Raw genomic sequence first — 24762 nt, 5'->3', positions numbered from 1 at the left:
GAGGAAAAAATAACTGCAATTTATTTCTCGTCTGGGCAGTTCCATCGTTCGTTACTTCCGAGTTTCAGATAAAAATGAGCGTCCCGCTCCAAATTTTCCGCGTCAATGTCAAATGTCATCTATCCAACTTTTTTCCTTGTTTCATGATGGTTAAATCTCGCCTCGTGTGCAAAGAGGCGGGATTTAACCAGCTACACGAGTAGCCAACCGTCACATATCTCTCCTATATCTCATTGCTAGTGTTTTCAAGGTGCAGTACATGAACAAGGTTTCATTACAATTACCAACGGCTAACGTTGGTAACTATTAACGTATTAATAAGATCCTTGATATTTTTTTGCTAGTTACATCACTAGTATAGTACCTAAGGATGAAAGTCATAGTTGATTCTCATCTAAAGCAACAATCTTGTTGAATATTAGAACTCATGATTTCAGCTAGCTTGCATTGCTAAATTTGGTTAGGAATTCCTACTTTTCTCCACTAATGGCAAGTTTTTTTTTTCCTAACTGGCACAGTAAAAAGTTCATGCGGCAATCAGCGATGCAATAGTTCCTTCACGTTCAATAATTTGCTCAAAATGTCTATGTGCAGAGACTAGTGCATCGAAACGCCCGCCTTTCTCTCTCCATTCTCTACGGATAAATCTTTGATCTCTGGTACTTCGTACAAGGTTTTGTTCCGAGTTATGTATCGTATTTCATGTTCTCGGCAATGTGATACAATATTTGTATGTGTACAAATGATTTTCTGCATTTTTTATTGTGAATAAAGATAGTGACTCAATGAGATTCATAGACAAAAATATACAACAACGTAAGTAAGTTAACAGAAACAATTATTTGCTCAGTATGTATCCCTGAATACTAAGATGTTTTTAAATGTGTTAAAGTGTGTTTGAAACAAGATTCACCTTTACATAATTTGTGGTTCCTGTAGCTACCGCACACTGAGGTATTATTAGTGACTCAACATTATTTTGCCGAGAGAACACGCTAAATATACATTGTTCTAGAACATACGGTAACAGCAAGATAGCGACAAAATGAATTGACAACACTACGGTACTAAAAATACAGTGTTTGAAAAACATTCTGACATAAAGCGATATCAAGGAGGAGCAGTGTGTCTCAAATTTATGGACTCACAAACATCGCAGCCGTAAAGTAAACCTCGTAAGGAGAACAAAATACTATGAACCAGGATCTTTTTGGAAGAATAAACGAAAACTTGGCCACTGTCAGCTATGCTGACGCTCTAAAGTGCACTACAACCTAAAATTTTGCGCTAATGAACTTGTTTCAAATCACATTTCTTTCATGTCATCAACTGCTATTTACAGTATTTCCGACAAATTTCGTTACAATGCACCACGCAAAAGATTCGACAATAAGCTTAGACTGGGCAGGTTTAGATATATAACCAAGAGCGCAGGAAAGTCGTAGTTAGATTACTATAGCGATGTAGGACGCATACTGTGCAATAGGTCGCATATTTATTACTTGAGAAATCATAGTTACCATGTTCCGGGGACAACGGAGCACACAAATCTCGTATTCATCGCCAATGATTCAATATCTGTTAACAATCATAACTTACTTAGACATTAGAAACTCGGACAAAAGTATGAACACAACTATGACCATAAAGTACCAACAAAGCGATTTCTCAGCTAACACGAACAGACCCATGTTGCAGTACACATCCTGATTCAAGATTGTAATCTATTCGAAACCACTTGCCCCACTACTCTGGTCTTTTGTTAAGAGCTACCCTATCTCGGCTTATCACCGAGTATCGCATGTGCGACGTCGGATAGGCACGCCTCGTCAGGATAGTATTTCTCACGTTACAACAACGATGACGCAACAAATGATGTTGAACTTCCAACTACAACCAGGCTGCAGTGAATAGCAATCATCAAGACTTCCCACACATCCAAAAACATTGAATTGATCAATAAAAAAAACTCTAGTACATTTCAAGAATATACTCGATCTACACTAGACACAGCTAGTCTAACAAGTATATAAAACCCTATCTGCCCATTAGCAATAAAAAAGACAAATTATATCTCTATATACAAGATCGCACCTGTTCTTGAACCATTTACACAATTATATCACAGCGGCCACCCATCGCCGGCATTAGCACTCCGATTCGTTAGATATTTTAGTAGCTAGTGATTTCGTGACAGCTCTTGCCGCTTCCATAGCTCGTAAAGCTCTGTTGAGAGTGCTGTAGGAACGATGATTCGATTGTATAGCTATTTGAAGAACGTCAGCGTGGAAACCCGCAATAATCTGGAAGGACAATTTCAAACAAAAAATTAGGAGAACTTAGCTACTAGCTGTTAACTAACTACTTAGCTAAAAATTAACTATTTTCTAGCCGCTTCTCCTCACATCCTTACTCAAATGAATGCCATGAGCTTTCTCTATATATGTTACATATAATAGTCACACCGTACAATTCCTTGCAGAAGTTGAGTGCTTTCACGAGCAAAGAAAAAAAGTTGAGCTGCTTTTTCTAACTGGCAGGGAACCCATCCCTAATAGTGTACGGTGATGGAAAGGTTCCAACTGAAGATTCTCATTGTAAAGAGAAGAAACGTGTGATCAACAAATGACAGGGTTCGTTTAAACTGATGCACGTAACGCGAGTAGAAAGCTAAGACAACTGATGCCGAGGTATGGAGATTTTCGGGGTGATAAAAGAAGAACTAGTATAATACTAGTTGAGCAAAGTTGAAAGGATGTGAATGGAAGAGGAAAGAGAATGCGACAACAAAAAATTTCCGTCACGCAGATAAAGCCGGCTTACAGGTTGCCGGATGCAGTATGAAGTGAAATTAAATTCTGAGTCTTTCAATTCCGAGATTGAAAAAGCGTATTAGGAATAACCAATAAATACTGTTACTGCCGCAATAACTATCACACTTTGTGGATTTGAGAAAGTGATTGTGAGTTATACGAGAGAGATTACTTCACAGAAAATGGAGAATATCAAGCAAGAAACCTTCGCAAAAAAAGGTAAGGTGAACAAGTAAAGAAGTTCCGAGCATAAAAACAAATGTGATACCCACCTTTTCGATCCTACTGACGAGTTCTGTGTTCGCCAGCTCGTAATCTGCTGGAGGTGTTACAGATTGAGGATTTAGTTCTAGCTCAGCAATCTCCAATATCGATGGTGGAGGGATCTGAGCAGATGTAGGTTCCAAGTTTACTGGCTCTTGTTTCGAGCCCTGTCCAACCGTTGCTTTCGGATCTGTCGCCTTTTCTATCGAGCATATCTCAGACGTAAGCTTTGGATGTTCTATCTCCGGCTCAAGATCAACCACCCACTCTGAACTCAGCTGCTGAACTGCTTCATGAGTCTTCTCGAGGGAATGCTTTGATTGTGGCATGGATAGTCTCTCCGGCGGAGTACAGTGAGAGATTATCTCCGACCGAACTGCAACTGATGTTCTCGGTTCTGAATCCATAATTTCAACATGATCCGCCTTATCATCGCATTCACTTCCACTTGTAAATAGCTCCTTACTTCGATTATCTTTTGGTCGTAAGGAGTGCTTCTTAGCAATATTCCTGCAAATTCACTTTTAGCACAATGACATCGAATTTGATTACTACATAGCACCTTCCTACCAAATTTTTCTGAGAGTCGCAAGATGTAACAGAGGTTGAGAAGTGCGAGTATTTTGGATTATATCGTAAACTTTTCTACATTTGTATCCTTTCTTCAGTAGGGATACGATATATAACTCCGATTTCTCATCCAGTTTCAGAAGCTCGGGGTCCGTGTCATGGCCACAATGGTTAGGGCAGTACTCGACTTTGACACCAGAGTCTCCTTGAATTACCTAAAATGTAACTTTGTTTATCCTCAATAAACTATTTAGTACTCGCTCTCTACTTGCATTACATATGAGATAGTTGCTAACATAACAATATCTAGAAGAGTATTCAATAGGCTAACAGGATGGGGACTGCTTTCAGTTTAATGCTATTCGCAGTTAATTTTTTGTCCGATATATACTGACCAATCATGATCTAATGCTACTCAGGACTCTTCCCCTACGCACACGACTACAGTGTAAAGTAAGTCCTGCAAAGTAAAGTAGTGTAAGTATGTAAAGTGCAAGTAAAGTGTAAAGTAGTGCAAAATTGGGCGTATTACTCGGATAGGCTAAAGCTTAGACCAGAACGCACACAAGAGGACCAGTCAGGCCAAAATCTGTTATAAAATGTTAAAGAAGGGTACAAATGGGCAACGGTGAATTCAGTCCAGCATGCTGATGAAAGTTTTGTTAGTCTAATAAAACGCTGAGGTAACAAGGAGATAACTACTTCACATTGATGCCATTCGCCACTATTAACGCGCGCCCTTAAAGGAAACGATTGAAAATTCTGGAAAATGGCGACAGGCCTCACATGGAAGTATGTATATTCTTTAGCACCATGATGAAGAGGAACAATTAAGGTTTTCACTCACAATAACACTGTCCAACAGGAGGTAGTTCCTAAATATCCCCATTTAACGTCAATATACCAAACATTTTGGGAGAACGGAAGTTCTCCCAGACTAGAGGCTTGCAACCTGCCCGTGGGTTTTAAAATTTTATGCAAAACACAGTAATAGAAAAGAGTCTCCTGATTCCGGAGGAAAACCTGGTACGGTAGCGCCAGGTGGGACGGGGTTGCAGGAGTCATGTAGGCTACCGAAATGGAAAAGGACTAGGATGGCGATCTGTACTTATAACGCACGTACGCTTGCATCGGAAGCGGCCATCGAAGATCTGATGATGCAAGCCAAGAAGATCAAGTACGACGTCATCAGACTGACCGAGACGAGACGACGTCACCCTCTCAACGCCGTATATGAGACTGGAGAAGAACTGTTCTTAGGAACATGCGACAGTAGAGGTGTTGGTGGAGTTGGCGTCCTCGTCAACACGAGAACGGCAAAGAACATCGATTCTTTCGAACAACTTACGACCCGAATTGGACGTTTGCGGATAAGAAGATGTGGTCCAACACCAGCTTTGACTATCTTCGTCGCTTACGCTCCAACATCAAGCTACGAAGAAGAAGAAGTCGAAGCTTTCTATATGGACCTGGAAAAGTTCTACCGAGAAGACCTTACCTTCTACAAGGTCATAATTGGCGATTTCAACGCCAAGGTTGGCCCAAGAAGAACGCCGGAGGGACTTCACATCGGGACCCACGGCCTATAATGGAATGACCAGGGGGAGAGGCTCTCCGAGTTCATCATGACGACTAAGACCATCCATGGGAACTCGCAATTCCAGAAGCCCTCCTCTCTACGCTGGACGTGGGAGTCACCCGGTGGAGGGTACCGTAATGAAATAGACCACATCATTGTCAATAAAAGGTTCTGCCTGACGGACGTCGCTGTTGTACCAAAGCTCAATACGGGATCGGACCATCGCCTCCTCTGAGGAAGATTTTCCTTCACAAGGAGAGCAGAGAAAGCCGCCAAGTTCAGAGGGAGAAATCCTAGGACTGTCATCAACTGGGATCTCTTCGCTACGTTAGCCGGCTTTTGGGAAGATTCCGCAATGGACAACATCGACGAGGAATATGACCGGCTCGTTGAACACCTTCACTACTGTGCGAAGAAGGCTGAGAGCTTTAAAACGACCAAGAGACGCCTGTCTCTTCAAACTCTTGAGCTGATACGCCAGCGTGGAGCAGCACGAGCCGCAGGGAACCAAGACCTCACGTACGAGCTCGCAAGGCTTTGCAGAGAGGCGGTAAAGGAAGACCTTAAAGAGAGAAGAGCAGAAGTGCTGGCTGAAGCTACAGTGGCGGGAAAAAGCATCCGCTATGCTCGCCGAGAGTTCGCCAGTCGCAAGACGAGGATGACTGCTCTCCGGAACCCAAAGGGAACAGCCACTGCATCGAGAAGGGCGATGGAGAAAATCATCTACGACTCTTCATATCTTCTACTCTGATCTCTTCGACTGCCATGTCCACTTGCCTCCTCACCATCTGAGGGAAGATGGACAAGTCATTCCAGAGGTTCTCCCGTCCGAAATACGACATGCTATCATGTCGGTAAGAAATCGTACGGCACCCGGTCCCGACAGAATAAGACCAGAACACTTGAAGAGCCTTCCGCCAGTACTCATCAACACCCTGGCGAGGCTCTTTACACGTTATCTGTCGGAATGCAAGGTTCCTAAACAGTGGAAGACCAGCAAGACCGTGTTGTTGTATAAAAAGGGAGATCCACATGACATCGGCAACTATCGTCCAATCTGCCTACTGTCCGTCATCTACAAGCTCTTTACAAGAGTGATCCTTAATAGGATTGAAAAAGTCCTGGATGAAGGACAGCCATGCAAGCAAGCAGGGTTTCGAAAAGGATTCAGCACGATTGACCACATTCACACTGTTTCGAAACTCATCGAGGTATCCCAAGAGTACAAGATGCCGCTCTGTCTCACCTTCATCGACTTGAAAAGGCCTTCGACTCAGTTGAGACGGAAGCGGTTGTGGAAGCCTTGGACAACCAAGGCGTCCCTACTCAGTACATAAAGGTACTTCGAGAGTTGTACAGTAACTTCACGACCGGAATTTCGTCATTCTACAAGAACATCATCGTTGACGTGAAGAGGGGGGTCCGACAGGGTGATACAATCTCACCAAAAAAAAAAAAATACACAGTCACCCTCGAGAGCAATGCGAAAATTGGAATGGGACGACATGGGAGTGAAGGTTGATGGTCGGCAGCTACACCATTTGCGCTTTGCTGATGACATCGTACTGATAACACCTAGCATCAGCCAAGCGGAACGAATGCTGACCGAATTCGACGAAACATGTGGATGCATCGGTCTTCAGTTGAATCTACAAAATACGATGTTCATGCGGAACGGATTGGTCTCGGATGCCCCATTCACGCTCAACGGAACGAACATATCCGAATGCACCAGCTACGTTTATCTGGGTCGGGAACTGAACATGATGAACGACCTGACTCCCGAGCTGGGCAGGAGGAGACGAGCGGCTTGGGGAGCGTACAAGAGCATCGAGGATGTAGTGAAGAAGACCAGGAACACCCGGCTCCGTGCTCACCTCTTCAACACCACCGTACTTCCTGCTTTGACCTATGCTTCGGAAACTTGGGCATTTCGCAAGCAGGAAGAAAACGCGGTGAGCGTCATTGAACGCGCAATTGAGAGAGTGATGCTAGTAGAATCCCGTTTCACGCAAGTGAGGGACCTGATTCAAAGTTCTCTCCTACGTCAGCGATCGAAGATTAGAGACGCCGCCGCGTTTGCCAAGGAAAGTAAAATAAGGTGGGCCGGACACGTGATGCGCTTTGATGACAACTGAACAATTGGACCAGAGCCGTGAGCGACTGGGTTGCCCGCGATATTAAGCGCACTACAGGAAGACCGCCGACCCAATGGTCAGATTTCTTCACGAAGTCCTTCAAAGAAAAATATGATGCTCTTCGTGTCCCACGCGAAAGGAGGAACTACTGGGCTACTCTGGCACGCGATCGGGACAAATGGAAGAATTACTGGCTCCCGCTCGTCCAGTTCGAAGATCAACGGGAGTCAAGGTAATCAAGGTAATACCAAACATTTTATCTACCACTACTACCTGGATAGCTTGATTTGCTTCAAGGCTATCTGTCTCAAGGGCGACAATATGAATCTAATATGAGCACAATTTTTATTTCATATTTTCAACGACACTAGAAAATGAAAACTCACCTTCATATACGCAGTGCAGAAAGGAACAACTTTCCTGGAATGCTTTATTGTTGAACCTATGCTCGTCTTGTCCTTAGCGTTCAACGCTGCACGATGACAACGCAGATATTTTATCTTCCCAGCAGGGCCGCGTTTTGTCGAAACTATAGAACGACTAGTTACATCATGTTCTTCGGTTGATCGTCTCCATTTCTAAAATATGTGCATCGACATGTAATTAAAGTTCTCAAAAATAGTTCAAAATAATAATACTAAACAAATCCTGTTGTAAATATGGAGATGAGCTATTTATCATACACAGGTAAAATTGTGCAAAACACCTTCACTTTGGTTACATATCGAGAAATTTATGTTGCTGGAAGCCAATTTTCTGAATTTGACAACACAGTATATCTTGCCTCAAACTCGTCCACGTTGGGGAAACTGATGACCTCGACCCTGTATTTTCCTGGTGTTTCGGCATGGGCCGCCTGTGCATGGTGAACCAGATCGCGGTGGTGCTAAAACGAACAATTTATCTGGATGAAGTTGAAGAATATCCATCTATGAGGACGGATAATCGCACAATTCTATTCGAAGTGAATTCGGAGCATCGTAAACGGTAAAAAACGCATCTTTCAAAATCCTACTAGAAGGAAAGTAGTATGCAGTAAAAATATAAGCTAAGCAATATGTCAACCTATGTCAACTCGGACACAGTTAATGATCTGAGTGACAATAGAGCTGGCTTCTGACTCGAGTAAAAACGACAAAAATTCTGCCACATATGTTTTTTATTTCATATTTTTTTTCTGCTCGTTGAAAATCGGACTGATAAGTTCATCCATTTACCAGAATTATAATATAATAGGTGCAGCAAGCACAAGCTACATACAATAAAACAGAAAGTATATGTCTTTTTGAATGAATTCACATGTTAGCTTTTACGGTTCCCCGAAATGACCACTGTAATCCTAAGCGATCTTTTATTTATGTGACCATAATTCCCAACCTATATATTCCGTGTTAGACTTTTTTTTAGCTCTAGTTAAACATAGGAGGTACACACGATACACAGAATACACACTAAACACATAATTTCAAAGGTCAAATTGCTTCAATTAGAAGTGAAGCGAAGAACGTGAAGTTGAATAATGACAAGGAAGGTTCAAGCATTCATAGTAACTGTAAGACTGACATGTTCGTAATTTTAAAAAATCGTTTCTGATTATCAGTTACCTTCATTATCTTGAAACAAAGTGGACACCAAATCCTCGCCAATTTTTTCTCGGTGTATTTATCAGGATGTGCCTTCTTTTCGTGTCTTCTCAAACAAAGCTTGGAAGAGAACACTTTCTCGCAATGCTTGCAGTTTTGAACAGTTGTGCATGACTCGATCAATTTCTCACGACGTCTCTTCTTCTTGAACTCCTCGATTTGCTCTTTAGTGTACGAGTGAGCGTAGAACAAGTGGTCATACAATCTTTTCTTACTTTCAAGTCCACATAGTGGACACGGCTCCATTATTAATCTGAAATGAAGCATTATACTTCGATGACAATTTGATAAAATTTCATAAAAAGAGAACGGTTCAACGGGAATTAACTATACGTATCAACTTGATTATATGTTACAAACCCATCAAACCCTCCTCTTGTCTCTGGTGGCATCCACCCTCAGAACCTGATTTAAACAAAAACATTGCGAAAAAAGTACCTGTTGCTAGAAGGCTGCGCTTCGTGCGCTGCACTTCGTATGCCCAAAGCGTAGAAACTTATGCGTGCAAATCTAGAATCTAGCCAGATCAGATGCCCCAGCCGGATCAGTCAACACGAAGAATCTTCTTCACACCTGCACGATTGTTGATGTAAAGTCGGAAAAAGCGAATTGCATCAGCTGCGTGAACGCAAAGAAGTAGTTTGCTGGATGAACTTATCAATCTTGCGCTCTCCATCATTCTAATTGATCAGAAGCACAGAAGTGTAGAGGTGTTTGTCAATCTCGCTCTGATAAACTACATCTTGAACCCTATCTACTACTGGAAAGAACCCAGTACCAAATATTTCCGCGAACGCTGTCATGAAGGGATAATGTCAAAAGCAAGGAGAGGGTAAGGTTCTGGAAATTATGCAAGATCACAAAGAATAAACGCAGGAGGACTGAACACAGGTAAAACAGCACAACATTTCGCGTTTCGAAACTCATAAACAAAAGCTAGGACAAAAAAGCACAGCCCTACATCCAATAAGTTCACAGTTCTCCTCCAACACTAGCTCAATTGAGAAAAAACTGCAGTGACTGTAAAAAAAACACTAAACACTGGAAGAAAAACCACACGCACTTGGTGACTTAAGCGTTTATGGTCGCGCTAGTTGTTCCAACACAACTACTGAGACAGGAATGACCTCATATTTTCCTATCTAATACAACTGCAGTTATCTCATACAATTAGAGTCTTGAAGGAGACCAAAGACAAATATGTAGAGCTACTAACAGATTGAACGACTCGTCAGCAGCACATACACTTCGCAACATACAGCACTACAATCTAAACACATGGTCATCAATCTACATCAACACACAGATGCCACAGCTTCAAACTTTGTGAAAAAACGGAGATTTGCTGTTTTTTAAAACCATCATTTTATTGTTTCGTTTGGTTCTCTCATTTAAAAATCATTTCTCAATTGTCACTCTCTCTCTGTTGCTCCAAATGAATTTAAGAGACCGCTGACGCAGTCCGTAAAACGCTACGGAGAATCCTACACTAGAACAGTCCACTAAGAATCACTAAAGTTTCCGTTTCTTTACTAGACAAATCCCCCCACACTATAGTTATGACCGATGCGAGTGGCCCGCACGAAGAACCCAGGAGCACGATGCCTTTCGCGACGGAATTTGCTCGATTTCTCCGCAAAAACACAAAGACTCGGATAGTACCGTAATCTTTTTAGAATTGTATTAAAACATCCATAATCTATAAATTCTTTTGCTATTTCTTGTGTCAGACCACTGAAACTTGGATTTCAATCCGCACTTGTTTCCATCTTGGATCTCTCTTCACTTGCAGTTTTCCACTGTTCCATAGTAGCTTTGTTTCGTATTCGCTGGCTCTTTTTCTAAGCTCTGAGAATAGTTAATTTTTCAATTGCAAAGACAGACATTGTAATTTCGAGAAAACACTGATTATTATAGACTTTTATATGCAGTAGCAGTTTTCTACTCTTTTACTATAAGATCGTGGTGTGCTTAGCTTTTTTTATTACAATTCCATTTCCAGTTTTAAATACCTAGTCTTTCCTTTCTTATACAAAGGAACGTTTTAATTTGTTTCTGTTTTCCCGCAAACAAAATTCAGGTTGCGTTGTATAGTTATTGCGCGACATAAATGCGGAAAATGCCTCGTGTTTAGAAAATGAGGGTAGTACAGCAACAACAGCATATTCCTTCACATAATGCTGGATCCGATGGGTGCAGTTTCGACGAACGTTAGTTTACTCTGGTTTTTTTTTCTTTATTTGGTTCTTACTTTACTAACATTGGTCACATTCTTTATTTCCCTGTAATTGGGCAAGCATTTTCACAAGCACACAACTGTTAGCAAATATTTGTGACTGTCCTCGAGTCTCTATGTAGAATTATTTATTTGTTAGAGTTTCTTCTTTAAATTTAGCACGTATTAATCTGTTAGTAAGGAAGATTAACGTGGTATTATTGCTTCATTTTGAAGTGGACAAAGCAGTATTCGAGGATCTGCATGCAGCTCTTTCTCGCTTACTCTCAGCTGAAGAGGAATATGATATCTGGGAAGCCGCTGAACTGGTTTGTTTATCCGCTTCTCTCTACGAATTCGTCTTTGGGTCGTGTTTTAAACCCAGTTTCTTGTTAACCTTTGCTCAGTTTTTTTTTCACCTATACAAACAGGTTTTATACTAAATTTGTTGTTCTGAATTTAGATTAAACAGTACCCTACACTTTTGCTGCTCTCCACTCAATTGATAAAATTAAATTCTCTGAAACTAAGAGTTTCCATTTTTTATCTGTCGTCCAGATATTCCGTGACTACCATGACGCTCTTGTATATCTCGGTTCCCAAGCTCCTGCTGAAGAACTCAAGCATGCATTAGGTGCAGATCGTTGCCTTTGTGGGACTGTGATCGAAAATTGCCTGATACAGGACTATGATCGGGGAAGGGTGAGTTTAGGCGTTCCCTATTCGAGCAGCGTTTTGGCACACTGAAGTTTGAATTCGCAGGGTGATTCCTTCTTGTCTTCGTTGATTGCAGAGGATCGGGATTTTCGCTTGGTTTACGTAAGCTTTTCTTTTGTTGTTGTCGCGCAACTTCCGTTTAGAGTTCTTTACTATCAGGGCCTTTGGCGATGGTGTATCGAAGGTGCACTTGAATCCAGTGGGTTTGCTGATCTTGCTCACCAAGTGAAGGACATCAAAGAGCTATCAGGAACAGCTAAGTGAGATGTTTAGATTAATAGCGGTTTGGGTCTAGATCTACTTTCCCTTTTTTGGCAATAATCTGGATTTCACACACACACTGAGCTTTGCCTGCAAACCCAATTTGTGTTGTGATTTGCGTCATTTTGCACCGATACGAAACGCTGTGTGCGTGGTTTTGGAGTAGTTTGGTGCCAAGCAATTTACAACTTTTACTACTCACTACTTACTTGCACACTTTTTTTTAGATCAGACATGAAACGAATGAGGAGCTCAAGACAGCTTTCAGCTGACCCAGATTCTATGATTAAAGCAGCAGACGATCCGAATTTTGACAAGTTGATCCGCGTCGTATTTAGTTTACTTCGTTGTGGACGCTTTGAGGAAGTCTGTTACCATTACTTGTCTTCACAGTACTTTTTTTTTTAATTTATGACCCGTGAAAGTTATTATAGGCCATAGAGCTTTCTGACGGTATGGGTGTGCCATGGATGACATTGTTAATACGGACTCAGCAACTTCTTATCGACCCAATTTTGATAGGTGCTGATCTAACAAAGCAGGAAAAAGCTCGCCTACACTACAGGAAGTTGACATACCAAGTGATGAAGAAAGCTATAGCCGAGGTTAGATTCTTATGTAGATCAGTTTGTAGCATTTTCAGGAAGAAACGAATTTGTTTTATGTCTTATCCTCTTCTGTTTTCACTCCATTCCGGTGGAAGGTCGCTGTTGAACTCTCCCCCATCCTTTAGGTCGTGACCCTCTTAAATGGATTTCGAAACTAATTCTTCGATCAAAATTAGATTGCCCTATACTTAAAACCCCGATCGCCCCATAGGGCTTATCTTTACATTTACATGATCAAAAAATTCTTCTTTAACTTCTTTTTTGATATTCTTTAACTCTTCTGGTTACTATAGCTAGCTCATCAATGATAGTTTTTCGTCAAGGTCAAGCGTGGTGATCAGACACGGGGCCAAGGAACAAATGGAAAATGTGAAATTCGATAGCTGGCAGAAGCGGAGAATTATTAAGTAGTAGAGGAAGAAAGTTTGCTAAAATGTTGTTGAAATAGTGGTACTGAAATATCATCATTTTTGTTCTAAAATCGATGAAATCTCTAGAAATTGTTAGGTCTGAAAGGTCGCAAATAACTTTATGATTAGAGAACCAGGAAAAATATTTAAAGTAGTTGTTCGGAGAAGGTTTGCCCTACCAAGCAGTCATACCGATTTTTTTTGCGACCTCCTATTTTCTTGGAATTTTTTTCCCATCAAATATTCCAAAAACTAAGTTACTTCCATTTATCAGACTTTTTTTTCAAGATCACACAATTTTCGACGGTCGAGCAAAAATCGGGATTCTGGCAGGTTATCCTATTTCAGAAAAACAGGACGCTGTTCTAGAAAACCATCCATATATTCGAATTAGGGGATTAAGAAAAGACCCTTATCCAGGTTTTCTCCTTTCTGAGCCGCTTGCTTCTCTCGAACTTCAGATTGGGAAAAATAAAGAAAAAACTAGAGAAATTCTAATTTTCCTCCATCGAAATTCCAAAAAAAAACTAGGAGATCGCAAAAAACTTTGGTGGGACTACTTTGTAGGGCAAACCTCCTTCTCTAGAAAAACTACCTCCAATATTTCTCTTGTTTCTTTTATCGCGAAGTTATTTGCGATCTTCCAAACCTAGCAATATGCACAGAACCTGAGCTTTTTTGGCCATTAAATTCTGTTTGATCCTTCATCTTTTAAGAGTAGTTCCAAGTTCCTTTTTTCTTGCAAAAATTTATCTCAGCGGGGTGTTGAACATGTGTGGTCTCATTGTCACATTCTCAACACGTTGTACAGCTTCAAAACAAAACGTTGGGGCTTCCATAATGTCCTACGCCTGGAACTTATTATAATATTCTGTAATGTGTGTAATTATTCAATATTATCTCGTGTATTATTTTGTAATATATTTGATTGTTTGATAATACGTATTATTTTGGGGAGGGGATTCTTTTAGTAACTTAAGCTTACATGTGATTGATCTTCTAACACTAATGCTCTGGTTTTAGGCCCCCGACCGATTTATTTATTTATTTCCGGAAATGAGGGCGCCACTGAACGCCCTCTTCCCTCCCCCAAACTACATTTTATCCATATTTTGTCCTGGTTATCATAATGTCTACAATCACTATCCATCACACGCTTAAACCTGTTCTTCGTGAATAATCTAACATATTAACCTTATTTTTCTTCTAAAAGGATGACTTCTTGCTAATGTTATACATTTTCTAGACCAAATATAGTATGGGTGTTCGGATGGTGTTCGCCGCACTTGCAGGAGATGTGCAATTCCTTTTGCCGTTGGCCACTAGTGTTGAGGACCGAATTTGGTGTTATGCGAATGCAGCTGTTCAGGCTAGGTGTGTACCTCTACAACATCGACATACTTTTGGAATTGTTGAAATAATATAGCAAGGTTTCCAGAGATCGGTCCCCATTTTCTTGTCTTATATCGTTCTCCATTATTTTGCATCTTTTCAGGTTAAACAATGCTCTCGAACTTGACCACCCAGTATATGCCCCAATCTCTATCGAAGGAATCTTTGAGGCCATAACTACTGTAGGCTTTAACCATTTGTGTTTGTATCTGTCTTAACATTTTTGTCATGAATGCGGCTGAGCAACTGGACTAATCCAAGCAACAGTTTATGCTCGTTTTTCTAGGTGGAGACCCCACCTTACTATGTCCTTATGAGTTATTTGATGAGAGGAGCATGGAATGAAGCCGTCGAATGGATGCATGAGTACTGCAAGAAAATTGAGAAGTCTGGTGCAAATTTCTCCTCACTTTATCGATTTTTTGGGCTTGTTGCTAGTGCGTGCCGTATTTTAAAATACGAACATGATGTGAGTGTTTATTTCGTATGTATAATGCTGATCAGGGCGTCTGCTTCAAGATAGGGACAATAAATTACAGGACAATTATGGGAGAGAACTTGTCGAACTTATGATCGACTCGCTGTTGCAGAAAAAATTGTTCAGTTTAATTCCATTCTATGCAGCGTTATTGCCAAAAGAGGAAGCTATGAAGAAGATTTGGAGCGTAATACCATGTTAGTTGTTTTTGTGAGTAATTTTTTTTTTGTAAATGTTCTACATCTGATGCGGCTTGACAATCTTGCTCGAAATTCTGATTGATTTCGCCGTTTCCTATGCTGAGAGTGAAGACAATAGCAAACTCGAAGAGCGAGAACTCAAGGTTGCGCTACTTGTTTTCGGAATTCTATTGCTTTCTAGATGTGAGGACTGAAACTGACCGCAGGAGGTTCATCCATGCTCTGAATAAAGCCGAATTCGACGGCGAGAATTTTGCGCTTCACTTCGGCAGATTTCGAATAGTGGTGAGTTAAGTTGTTGTCGTTAGTCATCAGTTGGATCAGTGTTGCTGTTCTTATTGCGAACCACTCTGACTTTTAAAGGAAGACGTTCATCACCTTGATTGTTTACGATGGATCTTCATATGCGGAGACAACAAACTGCAGTATGCTCTTGCAGAGGCTAATTCAGTGATCCGGCACTACCTCAGTAGGCCTACCTTCTGTTCTTATGGATATAAGGTGCTTTCTACCTGATATGAATAGCTAGATTTTTGCTGTTTAGTAAGCAATCTGGAAAAGGATGCGAGCGCAGTTATTAAAGAATGTGAAAACTTGAAGTTGGTTGATCGACTGGCGTCTTTTGTTCGAAACACTGACGAATCCGAACCTTCATACCAGGACACTGCTGCTGCTGGTGTCGTGATTGACGAATTCAACAATCACTGCCTGTATTTGGTAATCTATCTCAACATTCTTCAATTGATTCAGCTACCTTCAATCGAATATTTGGCCACATAAATAGTACTCGTTAGGCGCAAAGCTGGTGTGCCGATATTGTAATGTTCTCACTAGTGGTTTCCAAGAGTGGGGTTGAAATAAAGCACCCCTCATTTAAGGTGGCTAAGGACCGCTTAAACAGTGGCATATTTCAGTTGTTGCTAAAATCATGATAAAACATAAAGAAAGCGATTATGGAGTCTAGCTAATTTGTGATTATTCTTCATATATGATCACATTAGTGATTTTACAAACATTTTGATATAAATGTTAGATACACTCTACTAAAGGTTCCTAAAGAGTGCAGACTTTTAAATGGGCCACTCTTTAGTCCGCGCAAGCCCACTGCACAACTTTCGCCATGGAATGTGCCAGAGCCCAAGCAGCGGCAAAAAAGCTGGCAGAAGACGAGCGTGCAGGCGGTGAATGGTCACGACAAGGAGATTTGGTCGGTCTTTCACAGCGCACAGCGCGAGCAGAGCGCAACCAATCCCTCCATGAGCGCTCGAAAATAGCACTGGATGCATGTAAAGCGGTTGGTGTATTTTTAATGGGAAATTAATAACATCACCATTTCTGTTGGCTTCAGCGCACTTTCGATGCAGTCACGTCGTTTTTGAAACATCCTGGTTGGAGGTCTGGTACTAAAAAGGTAAGGATATTATCTTCTCATGACTACAGCTATTAAATAACTCTTTATTTTCAGGATTGGGCTAGATCTGAACAGCTCAAAGCACTTAGAGAGCGTTTTTATGCTAATATTTTGAACATGCTACTACGTGACCTAGGAATGTGCGAGGATGCTACCTCAATACTTGATCTCCTACCATTTCTTGCCGATGATGATCCTGGACTCTATAAGGTCTATTGTTTAAACAGTAAATTCGCTGAACATATACTCCTACAGCAATTTTGCATTTCTTGTTCTACCGTACTTTTTTTAAGGATCTCTCGAAAGAAGATCTGCAACGGTTCCTTCTCGACGTTCACACTTTGGCGGGACGCGCCATGGAGTGATAATCGTTCATTTCCTCCTGCTATTGTTGTGAACTTCAAAAATTCGCTGTTTCATTGTTTGTTTGTAGACATAAACTATCTGGAAATGTAGCAGTCCATACGTCTTTGGATAAGCTAGATTCTTTTCGTTAGCCTGCATATAATTAACAACACGATTGCTCCTTGGAAGAGCGCTGTTCCGACGAGGAACAATATGCAATGCTTCTCACTATTCGACTCTGAACCGGAGCCAGAAAATGGCAGTAAAATGGGGTAGTTCTTCATTCACATCCGAATGTCCTCAAACGCACTGCGCAGTCCTCCATTGGGATAGCTGGATTCCCCTGTGCGGCCACAGTATGCATGTGTGCGGTGGGAACTTCGTTTGACCATTCAGGCAGTATGTCAGCCACCGAGAGTGCTGCTGTGATACGCTCACATATAGGCGCAAGCGGTTCAAAGCCGCGTCGCTTTGAATGCAACCTCAAAATCATACTGCACCGCAGATGAAGTTGTTTTGGCCGGCCTGTAGCCTACATGGATGGAGTAGTGTATCAAGGAGAGAAAGAGCATGCGCTGACAGCTGCTCACGAAACTGACGATGTCTGGGGTCTCTGTGAGCAAGTATAGAGTTAGGGATGAGATTGGGAGTATGATCCTTGCCCCGTTATCGTCCCGTAAAAAGGCATTCATTCATTCGTGCTTGAAAACTTGAGCAGCACGTCTCGAGCGCCTTTTCAAGTATCCTAGTAGAACCCGTAAATATGCTGCTGAAGAGACCTCATTGAGTTTCGATCGCCGGTGCTGCGCTCATATTCGTAGTCTACACTCCAAACTTTTTGTTTGCCCACAAAGAATCCAGACATCGTCAGTTTCGTGATGCGTTGCCTTTAAAGGCATTCTTCGCCGACTGTAGATAGAACTAATGCGAATTAATTGACGATCTTTTTTATATGAACAGAAATACTGGTGGAAAGACTGCTTCAAAGACCTTGAGGACAGGTAGACGAGTTTATGTAACAATTAGCACCTGCGTTCGCCGCACGTACTTTCATATGGCCGACTGAAAAAGGAGGAATCCAGCTTGTTTACAACCTGTTACTCGCCAGGATCACGGAACAGTGGTATATTATGATCTGGACAGTATCAGCGTGGCGGTTAGATAAACGGGCCTTAGAGACTATGCTTTCTTCTCACAGTCAAGCTAGAAAACAGAGCAAAGACGTGTCGCGGATGCAGGTGTTTGATTATGCTGAACAAGCATAATCAAACACCTGCATCCTGTGGCTAGTCTTCAAGCCACGATTCATCTTCTTAAAGTCTTCGGATGCGCATCAATTACCACTGCCATAGGAAAGTACGATGCCCCTCTCACGCTCTACGGAACGAATTTATCCGAATGCCCCAACTACGAATATGTAGGTCGGAACATGATGAACGACGTGACCTCCGAGTTTGGCAGGAAGAAGCGAGTGGTTTAGGGGTTTTGAAGGTTTGGGGAAGCGAGTGGCTTGGTAAGAGCAACGAGGACATAGTGAAGAGAACTGGGAAATGCCCCATGCTCACCTATTCAACATCACCTTCTTCGTTCTGTGACGTACACTTCAGAAACCTGGCATCGCAACCAAGAAGAAGACTCTATCAGCATCACAGAATGCACAATTGAAAGAATGATGCCAGGAGTATCCTCTTCACGCAAGTGAAGGAGGGAAAGACAGAAAATGATTCCAACGACCACCGTTGGGCTAGGGCCACGGGCGACCGAGTTCCAAAAGACATTAATGACTACAGGAACCCACCACACGATCACGATTTGTAAGACTTCTTCACGAGGTTTTTCAGAGAAAAATGCGATGCTCTTGAACTCCTTGCGAGAAGAGGAGCCTCTGTGCAACCCTTGCGAGATCGCTACAACTGGAAGTGTTACTGATGCCAAGCGTGAGCAAATCGACGAACAGCTGGAACCCAGGTGATACAGGTTATAGATACGTTCTGGATTCTGTTTCTATGAGAGTTCGTCTTCTTATGAGAACTCTGAAGAACTAGTTACGGACTTGGGGTAAGTAGTCTCAGAAGAAGATTTTTCTACTCGGGTCAGTCGAATTCCTCTTTTTTCTCTGCACTTGCTTACCCACCCATTCAAAATCCGATTTATCCGAAACACCTCTGCGTAGTTACGCAAGCGGCAGCAACAAAACGTGTTTTGCCCGCTAGGCACGCAGTGTTGGCGAGAAATGCTATCAAATCGGCTGGTCGTTCTGTCACTATTCATATTTTTTACTGTTTTTCTTGTATCAGCAGCCGATCCACCGTTTCTATTCCCGCATGGCTACTTTGACAGCTCGAAGTTAAAGCCGTTCGATGCAATCTACCTGAATTTAATGGCACAGTCGAATCTTGAGTACGGCGGAATAACTCTTGAGGTTGTTCTTGGGATATTTGTCCGTTGCAATTACAAAAGAAAAGAGGAAAAGATGAAGGTGCAAGAAAAATTGGATTGCAGCTCAGTCGTGCAAGAAATGATCCGGATAACGATTCAAGCAGTTTTCCGTTGATTTCATCAGATCTTGCCCTAATTTTTCATTTATTTTTCAATAAGAAATTTTTTGTACTTTGCATGTTTTTTGTCAATTTGTAGAAGTTCTTTTTCTTTACAAATTTTTTCTTTACATAATTCTTATGATGCGTCGCATAAAACGACGCTTTTTGATTTCACCTATCATTCACCTCATTTTCGCTTTTGTTTTTTTTTTTGCAAATACTACAACTGGCTTATTTGCTTTTGAGTCATAACTCAGAAAAAAAATTCTTAATAGAAATTTAATGAATGATACTTTGGATTATGGCATTTATCTTTTAGCACCGAGGATCCTGAAAAGAAATCCTAAAAGTCTTAAAAAAAAACCTGTCTTTGGTGGTTAGCATCACCATTGCTCCACACCTAACGAAAATTGCACTTTTTTCTCGGTGTTTTAAAAACGTTTGATTGAAGAAGTTTTTTTTTTGTTCCCACTAGCTTTATCTCTGAATATATATGAGTTCCTTGTAAATCAAACAATTCAAAGAGATATTCGCTTAAAACTTTTTTTGATTTCATTTGGACGAGTCGTCCTGCTAAGAACAAGGCCCAAAATACCTGCGTGAAAGAACTAAGACAGACTGACATTCCTGGAATATGTAAATGCAATGCGACGGAAGAAGTGCTTTCCACAAAGAACGCTCTTGAATGAATGACATGTACTTTGCACACCTCTGCAGGAACTCGACAAGTTAGCCGCATCTCATAGATATGTGCCCTGGCCATCCTACTTACCACGCACGAGAGTAGAAGATGATGTCCTTTTGTATCGCGTACCGATGTCTGACACTGGTAGGCGGAACTTTATAAGATTTGTGTTTGATCATTTTGTTTACTTATTTGCACTTAGGTGTGCTTCTTTGACAGGGTTAAATCCACATAACATTTTTTTTAGATGGAATCGCACCAGGACCGAAATCAAATGATTCGGATCATGCGCCATCAAGACCATTTTCAACCCTTGTCAACGAAATCATCTCCACATCAGGTGGTCGTGCTTCTCGAGGGGATGTCGCCGCATTAAAAACTTCGCGACCCTCTTCCTCTGGTTTTACGTTGACTGCTCCTGAGCCTGGATCTCCACTGGCGAAGCCAATGCGAAGTGATGGGCGCGCGGCAAATGAGAATACAGGAGCGGAAGCACCATCAAAAAAGCCACCGTCTCCGTTCAGACTCATCAGGAGATTTCAGCGAAGTCCGAGGCTAATTAATCCGTCCCCTTGATTCGATTGGTAGATAGATGTTCTTTTTATAGGAATCCGAAGGGCATCCGACGTCGATGAAGAGAATCCTTTCGAGGACATCGCGACTCGTGCTCCTCCTCGGTATTGATTTTTAATTCGATCACCCGTCTTGTGCTGAAAAATCATCAGACCGTATTGAATACTGCTCTTTAAAAATATTGCAGAGATCAAATGCAGCTGCAACTCGTACGAAAGATGCTTCGACAAAGTCGCCACCGCAAAAAGAAGCATCGTTTCCTCACCAGAGACGATATTTATGATCCACAACGGCAGGAATCCTATTGCTTACTCGATGACGTCGATCAATAGCATCTCATGTCCGTGGGAATTTCAGGGAAAGGATGACGCACGAGGACCGACGCATACTCCGAGAAGAACTTGCTCTGAAACCGGAATCACATGAGAACCAGGACGATAATCATGGGCGATGACGTCACGAAAACTCCATCCAGAGAATCAGTTGGTGAGTGATAAGTGCTGTTTGAACTACCACTTCTTCGGATTCATTTTAAAAGCTTCAGTTCTGAAAGAAGTCTATAATTTCATTGGACGAAATGATTTTTTCAACGAATTTTTTGTGAGAACTTCTCGGACAGTAATCTCAGTTTTTCTTTATAATTGGCAACTTGAGTTTTTCTTCTCGACTTCTTCCTTTTTACCGTCTAAAGTCAAATATTTCCACCAACTAATCTTATAGCATTTTTTTTCAGTTAAGCCAAGGTATTCTCAATTCTTGTTTTTGAAAAAACTGCTAAGCACCCAAGCGTCCCCAACCACCTATACTTAAACATTTTCTAAAATTATTCAGTCTTATTGCTTCACGTCTGATGATTTGTGTTCAGTTCTATTTACTAAAAAACTACTTAACAAAAGCTAATTCATATATGATTCTGTGTCCCAATCAATGCAGTCATTTGAATCATTTGAAAAACCTTATTTTTCTCTTTGATACAAAAATATGCAGATACTCTTTTTTTGTAGTTTTTCAATCCCAGCAGTTGTCGCAAGCCAACCTTAGAGACTGACTTCGGTTTAATCTAGAGCATTTTTTTTGTTCGAATAATATCTTTCCTGTGCTAGTAGTTTCTTTGTGGATTTTGCTATTTTCAACTTTCCCCGTTCACCACGCTCATTTATCAGTTAGGCTACTGTACTTCCCCTGGACGTGCTGAAATGAGCGAATAAAATTCTGAAAACCTTTACGAGGAACGTGAAGTAATAACGTAATGTAATATTTAGGAGAAAGACACGTGTTTCTCGCTTTCCAAATATCTGCACAACCGAAATTGCTGCCTTGGTTGTCCACTTGAATCCACTTTTCAATCCAAACGTTTTCATTGTTCCACTGCCGCCTTTCTTTCGCTCGCATTCGTTGTTGATTTCCCATGCATAAAATTTCGCATTCTATTTTCTTCTAGTGGTTCTAGTTCCAATCATTCTAGATGTTTTGAGCAAAAACAAGATTCTGATAAAGTGAATACAAATTCTTTTGTGCTTCTAGTTCAGAGAAGGTGAGGTTTTGCTCCTAGGTGAACGTCATCTACGACGACCTCAACAAGCCCCGACAGAGGAGAAGTTTGAGACCGATCTGAGGACAACTCCCACACCTTCACACTTGGTAATGCAGCAGTCTCTGAAGTGATGGTTAAGCTTACCACATCTGCGTTTCAGCCGACACTTGTCCCAAACATCGATTACGCACCTCGTCTACGGAACAATCCTTTTGCTAGACTGGATATAAGGAAACCTACGGTGGTTCAACTGCCAATTCCGCCCAAGATTGGCGAAGCGTTTGAGGAATGACTGCCAAAGTGGTGGAAGGGATAAGTTTAGGGATTAGATTTTCTAGATCAATGTGAGATATCTGCTGTGTACACACTATTAGTACTAGAATCTTAACCGAATTTTTGAATATTATGACAAATTTCGAAATTGTTAGTGACAATTCCGACAAAAACAAGAACGAATAACATGACATATTCGAGTAATGAAGTTGCATAACAAATACCAGTTTGTAATATACTGTTAGGACAGTAAAACTAGGAAAAATGAGAGGAAAAGAGAGATAGAAGGGATGACTATTCAATTGCTGTTCTGCGTTTTAGCTAAGGCTAATATGTCAATCGGTTATCTTCGGTCTCATCTCCTTCATTCTCCCGTGTTTTTTTTTTCGTCTCACACTTAATTCTCCTCAATCTTCTTTTTATTTGGTTTTCTGTTCTAGACTTTCGTCTAAAAACGTACGGGCAATAATATTCTTGAACAAAGTATGACTTCTAAGCCTAAAAATCTGTTTTTCCTGAAATTGATTTGAGAATTGAGAAAATGATAAACTTATGAAGTTTACTATTCCACATGAACGTCGTATTTCATTTTCTTACAAATATGAGCATTATCAAAACACTATTGTTTAAGGATAATGAGATGTCCATTTTTATCTCTAGCCACTTTGGATGAAGGACCGGCTCTTAGCCATGCTTGTGCTTTCTGTGTGTGTACTTATGTTTCGTTCAAGGTAATTTGACGTACGTAGTTCTTGTTTGCTGCTTGTGTCTACATCTGCGTGAAATAAAGCTATTGAAAGTCTGACACAAAAGCAATCAAGCGGTGTATGTTGAGGATCGAGAGGAAGGAGAAATTTCTAGGATTCTGAAGGGAATTTAGTTTGTGCTCTGGTGAGAACAATAGTAGTGTCTTCACGCGCTTTTTTCAATAATTTCTCGAAAAAAGAGGAAGATTTGGTTCTAAGTATTTTTTTCGCGTAGACTTTTTGAAGCGTAGATTGTATTTGTATTTGTAGATCGAAAAGAAAAGTCGAGAATTAAGAGCGAACAAAGAGATCCTTTGGGTTTTGTCGACTAAAGAAAAAAAGTTTCGTGACTTGTGGATTCAAAAACATAGGATCCTGTCTATGTACATTATAATATATAGTAGATATCTTGGTTGAATTTTCCAGTTTTTTCCTTTTAGTTTGAGGCCAGATATGTGACAAAAACCAATTCTGGAGGCATATTTGAAAACAGCTGCTCTTCGACTTTTTTTCCCAAAGATTCCGATGGTTTCCGATGGATATTTTCTCTTCCCACTTTTTTTTCTCATTCCTGAGCAGCAGTTCATATGAATTCTTCCTTCATTCGCAATGCAGTATTGGTTAAGAAAAACATATCCTCAAATTTCGAAGTGATGGCTAAAGGTAAACGAAATAAAATTATTATTGCAGGTTATTATTTGAGAAATCTGACCTGTAGAAGAACACTTGAAACAGTGATGAAACATTATTGTTCCCAAAATATCTCCTAACAAGTGTCGATCAATAATTTTCTAGCTTCTTCTAGTATTTCCTCCAACTCCTGTTCTTTTCTGTGTGTGTGTGTGTTTTTTTTGACAGCAGATATTTCAGTCCTCAAAAATTTTAGCTCTAAAAGCGCTTTGCTTTTGGTGAAGCTAGCAGACGTTTGAGCCTCATGAAAAATTACACTTTCAAAACATGAAAGGAAGAGGGCAGAGGAAATGGATAGTAAAGCGAACAAAGGATTGAGATATGCTTTTTAAATGGTTTAAAAAATTCCAGGAGATGTCTAACTCGAAGTTCGAGCAACACCGACCCGAGAACGACTTAAATACACAACATATGTATTTTGCTTGCTTTTTTTCTTGCATAGCACGCTTCGTTTATTAGCCACAATGTCGAGGAAATGGACTGTGTCATAGCTGACATCTATGACATTTTCCGTGGAATTTTCCATTATGACACAGCTTTGCGACGCCCTCATAGCCATTTGAGCGGATCCCGCTTCAAGCGCATTTAAGAAATTATTATGGCAGTCTCAGCGTAGAACGTAAAAGCAGTCCGGTTCATCTGTAAACTTAACTGAAAAGGTAATGAAGGAAAAAAAA

General features: G+C 40.9%; 9 protein-coding genes across 13 annotated transcripts; 7 read left to right on the top strand and 2 right to left on the bottom strand.

Moving 5' to 3' along the window:
- Nucleotides 1–2147: 2147 nt before the first annotated feature.
- Nucleotides 2148–4049, bottom strand: RB195_001250 (uncharacterized protein; the record flags this gene model as incomplete). 2 transcript variants are annotated; one of them, XM_064197941.1, is made up of 5 exons in its annotated part: nt 2148–2303; nt 3086–3474; nt 3544–3587; nt 3648–3852; nt 4043–4049. In XM_064197941.1, 5 exons carry the CDS (start codon nt 4047–4049, stop codon nt 2148–2150), a joined length of 801 nt encoding a protein of 266 aa, XP_064053821.1. The 2 variants fall into 2 exon arrangements, with proteins under 2 accessions (XP_064053821.1, XP_064053822.1); XM_064197940.1 differs by lacking the exon at nt 4043–4049 and adding an exon at nt 3925–3945 and having other exon boundaries at nt 3648–3862.
- A 692-nt stretch (nt 4050–4741) lies between these two features.
- Nucleotides 4742–5236, top strand: RB195_001249 (uncharacterized protein; the record flags this gene model as incomplete). Its single annotated transcript, XM_064197939.1, has 1 exon — nt 4742–5236. The coding sequence occupies one exon, from the start codon at nt 4742–4744 to the stop codon at nt 5234–5236; it is 495 nt and encodes a 164-aa protein (XP_064053820.1).
- Nucleotides 5237–5581: 345 nt separating this feature from the next.
- On the top strand, nt 5582–5977 carry RB195_001248 (uncharacterized protein; the record flags this gene model as incomplete). Its single annotated transcript, XM_064197938.1, has 1 exon — nt 5582–5977. The coding sequence occupies one exon, from the start codon at nt 5582–5584 to the stop codon at nt 5975–5977; it is 396 nt and encodes a 131-aa protein (XP_064053819.1).
- Nucleotides 5978–6074: 97 nt separating this feature from the next.
- Nucleotides 6075–6563, top strand: RB195_001247 (uncharacterized protein; the record flags this gene model as incomplete). Its single annotated transcript, XM_064197937.1, has 1 exon — nt 6075–6563. One exon carries the CDS (start codon nt 6075–6077, stop codon nt 6561–6563), a length of 489 nt encoding a protein of 162 aa, XP_064053818.1.
- Nucleotides 6564–6707: 144 nt separating this feature from the next.
- Nucleotides 6708–7364, top strand: RB195_001246 (uncharacterized protein; the record flags this gene model as incomplete). The annotated part of the gene is made up of 1 exon (XM_064197936.1): nt 6708–7364. The coding sequence occupies one exon, from the start codon at nt 6708–6710 to the stop codon at nt 7362–7364; it is 657 nt and encodes a 218-aa protein (XP_064053817.1).
- Nucleotides 7365–7517: 153 nt separating this feature from the next.
- On the bottom strand, nt 7518–9686 carry RB195_001245 (uncharacterized protein; the record flags this gene model as incomplete). Of its 2 annotated transcripts, XM_064197935.1 has the most annotated exons (7): nt 7518–7691; nt 7751–7942; nt 8149–8250; nt 8969–9171; nt 9223–9260; nt 9446–9524; nt 9581–9686. In XM_064197935.1, the coding sequence occupies 7 exons, from the start codon at nt 9684–9686 to the stop codon at nt 7518–7520; spliced, it is 894 nt and encodes a 297-aa protein (XP_064053815.1). The 2 variants fall into 2 exon arrangements, with proteins under 2 accessions (XP_064053815.1, XP_064053816.1); XM_064197934.1 differs by lacking the exons at nt 9446–9524; nt 9581–9686 and adding an exon at nt 9368–9399 and having other exon boundaries at nt 8969–9260.
- Nucleotides 9687–11144: 1458 nt separating this feature from the next.
- On the top strand, nt 11145–17064 carry RB195_001244 (uncharacterized protein; the record flags this gene model as incomplete). Of its 2 annotated transcripts, XM_064197933.1 has the most annotated exons (19): nt 11145–11217; nt 11460–11551; nt 11781–11924; nt 11985–12041; nt 12099–12199; nt 12428–12566; nt 12635–12653; nt 12723–12805; nt 14465–14592; nt 14714–14792; nt 14897–15079; nt 15150–15285; nt 15470–15573; nt 15652–15757; nt 15833–16005; nt 16379–16582; nt 16637–16699; nt 16754–16909; nt 16993–17064. In XM_064197933.1, 19 exons carry the CDS (start codon nt 11145–11147, stop codon nt 17062–17064), a joined length of 2112 nt encoding a protein of 703 aa, XP_064053814.1. The 2 variants fall into 2 exon arrangements, with proteins under 2 accessions (XP_064053814.1, XP_013291800.2); XM_013436346.2 differs by having other exon boundaries at nt 12635–12805.
- A 193-nt stretch (nt 17065–17257) lies between these two features.
- RB195_001243 (uncharacterized protein) lies at nt 17258–21174 on the top strand (the record flags this gene model as incomplete). 2 transcript variants are annotated; one of them, XM_064197931.1, is made up of 6 exons in its annotated part: nt 17581–17659; nt 19342–19466; nt 20302–20413; nt 20517–20723; nt 20877–20946; nt 21030–21174. In XM_064197931.1, the coding sequence occupies 6 exons, from the start codon at nt 17581–17583 to the stop codon at nt 21172–21174; spliced, it is 738 nt and encodes a 245-aa protein (XP_064053812.1). The 2 variants fall into 2 exon arrangements, with proteins under 2 accessions (XP_064053813.1, XP_064053812.1); XM_064197932.1 differs by lacking the exons at nt 17581–17659; nt 19342–19466; nt 20302–20413; nt 21030–21174 and adding an exon at nt 17258–17306 and having other exon boundaries at nt 20517–20816; nt 20877–20953.
- A 90-nt stretch (nt 21175–21264) lies between these two features.
- On the top strand, nt 21265–22668 carry RB195_001242 (uncharacterized protein; the record flags this gene model as incomplete). The annotated part of the gene is made up of 3 exons (XM_064197930.1): nt 21265–21328; nt 22395–22483; nt 22537–22668. 3 exons carry the CDS (start codon nt 21265–21267, stop codon nt 22666–22668), a joined length of 285 nt encoding a protein of 94 aa, XP_064053811.1.
- Nucleotides 22669–24762: the final 2094 nt, after the last annotated feature.

Source organism: Necator americanus, chromosome IV (genome assembly GCF_031761385.1).
Source record: "Necator americanus strain Aroian chromosome IV, whole genome shotgun sequence".
NCBI classification, from domain to species: domain Eukaryota; kingdom Metazoa; phylum Nematoda; class Chromadorea; order Rhabditida; family Ancylostomatidae; genus Necator; species Necator americanus.
Note: the sequence above shows the minus strand (reverse complement) of the source record. Positions and strands in the feature narration are given on the sequence as shown.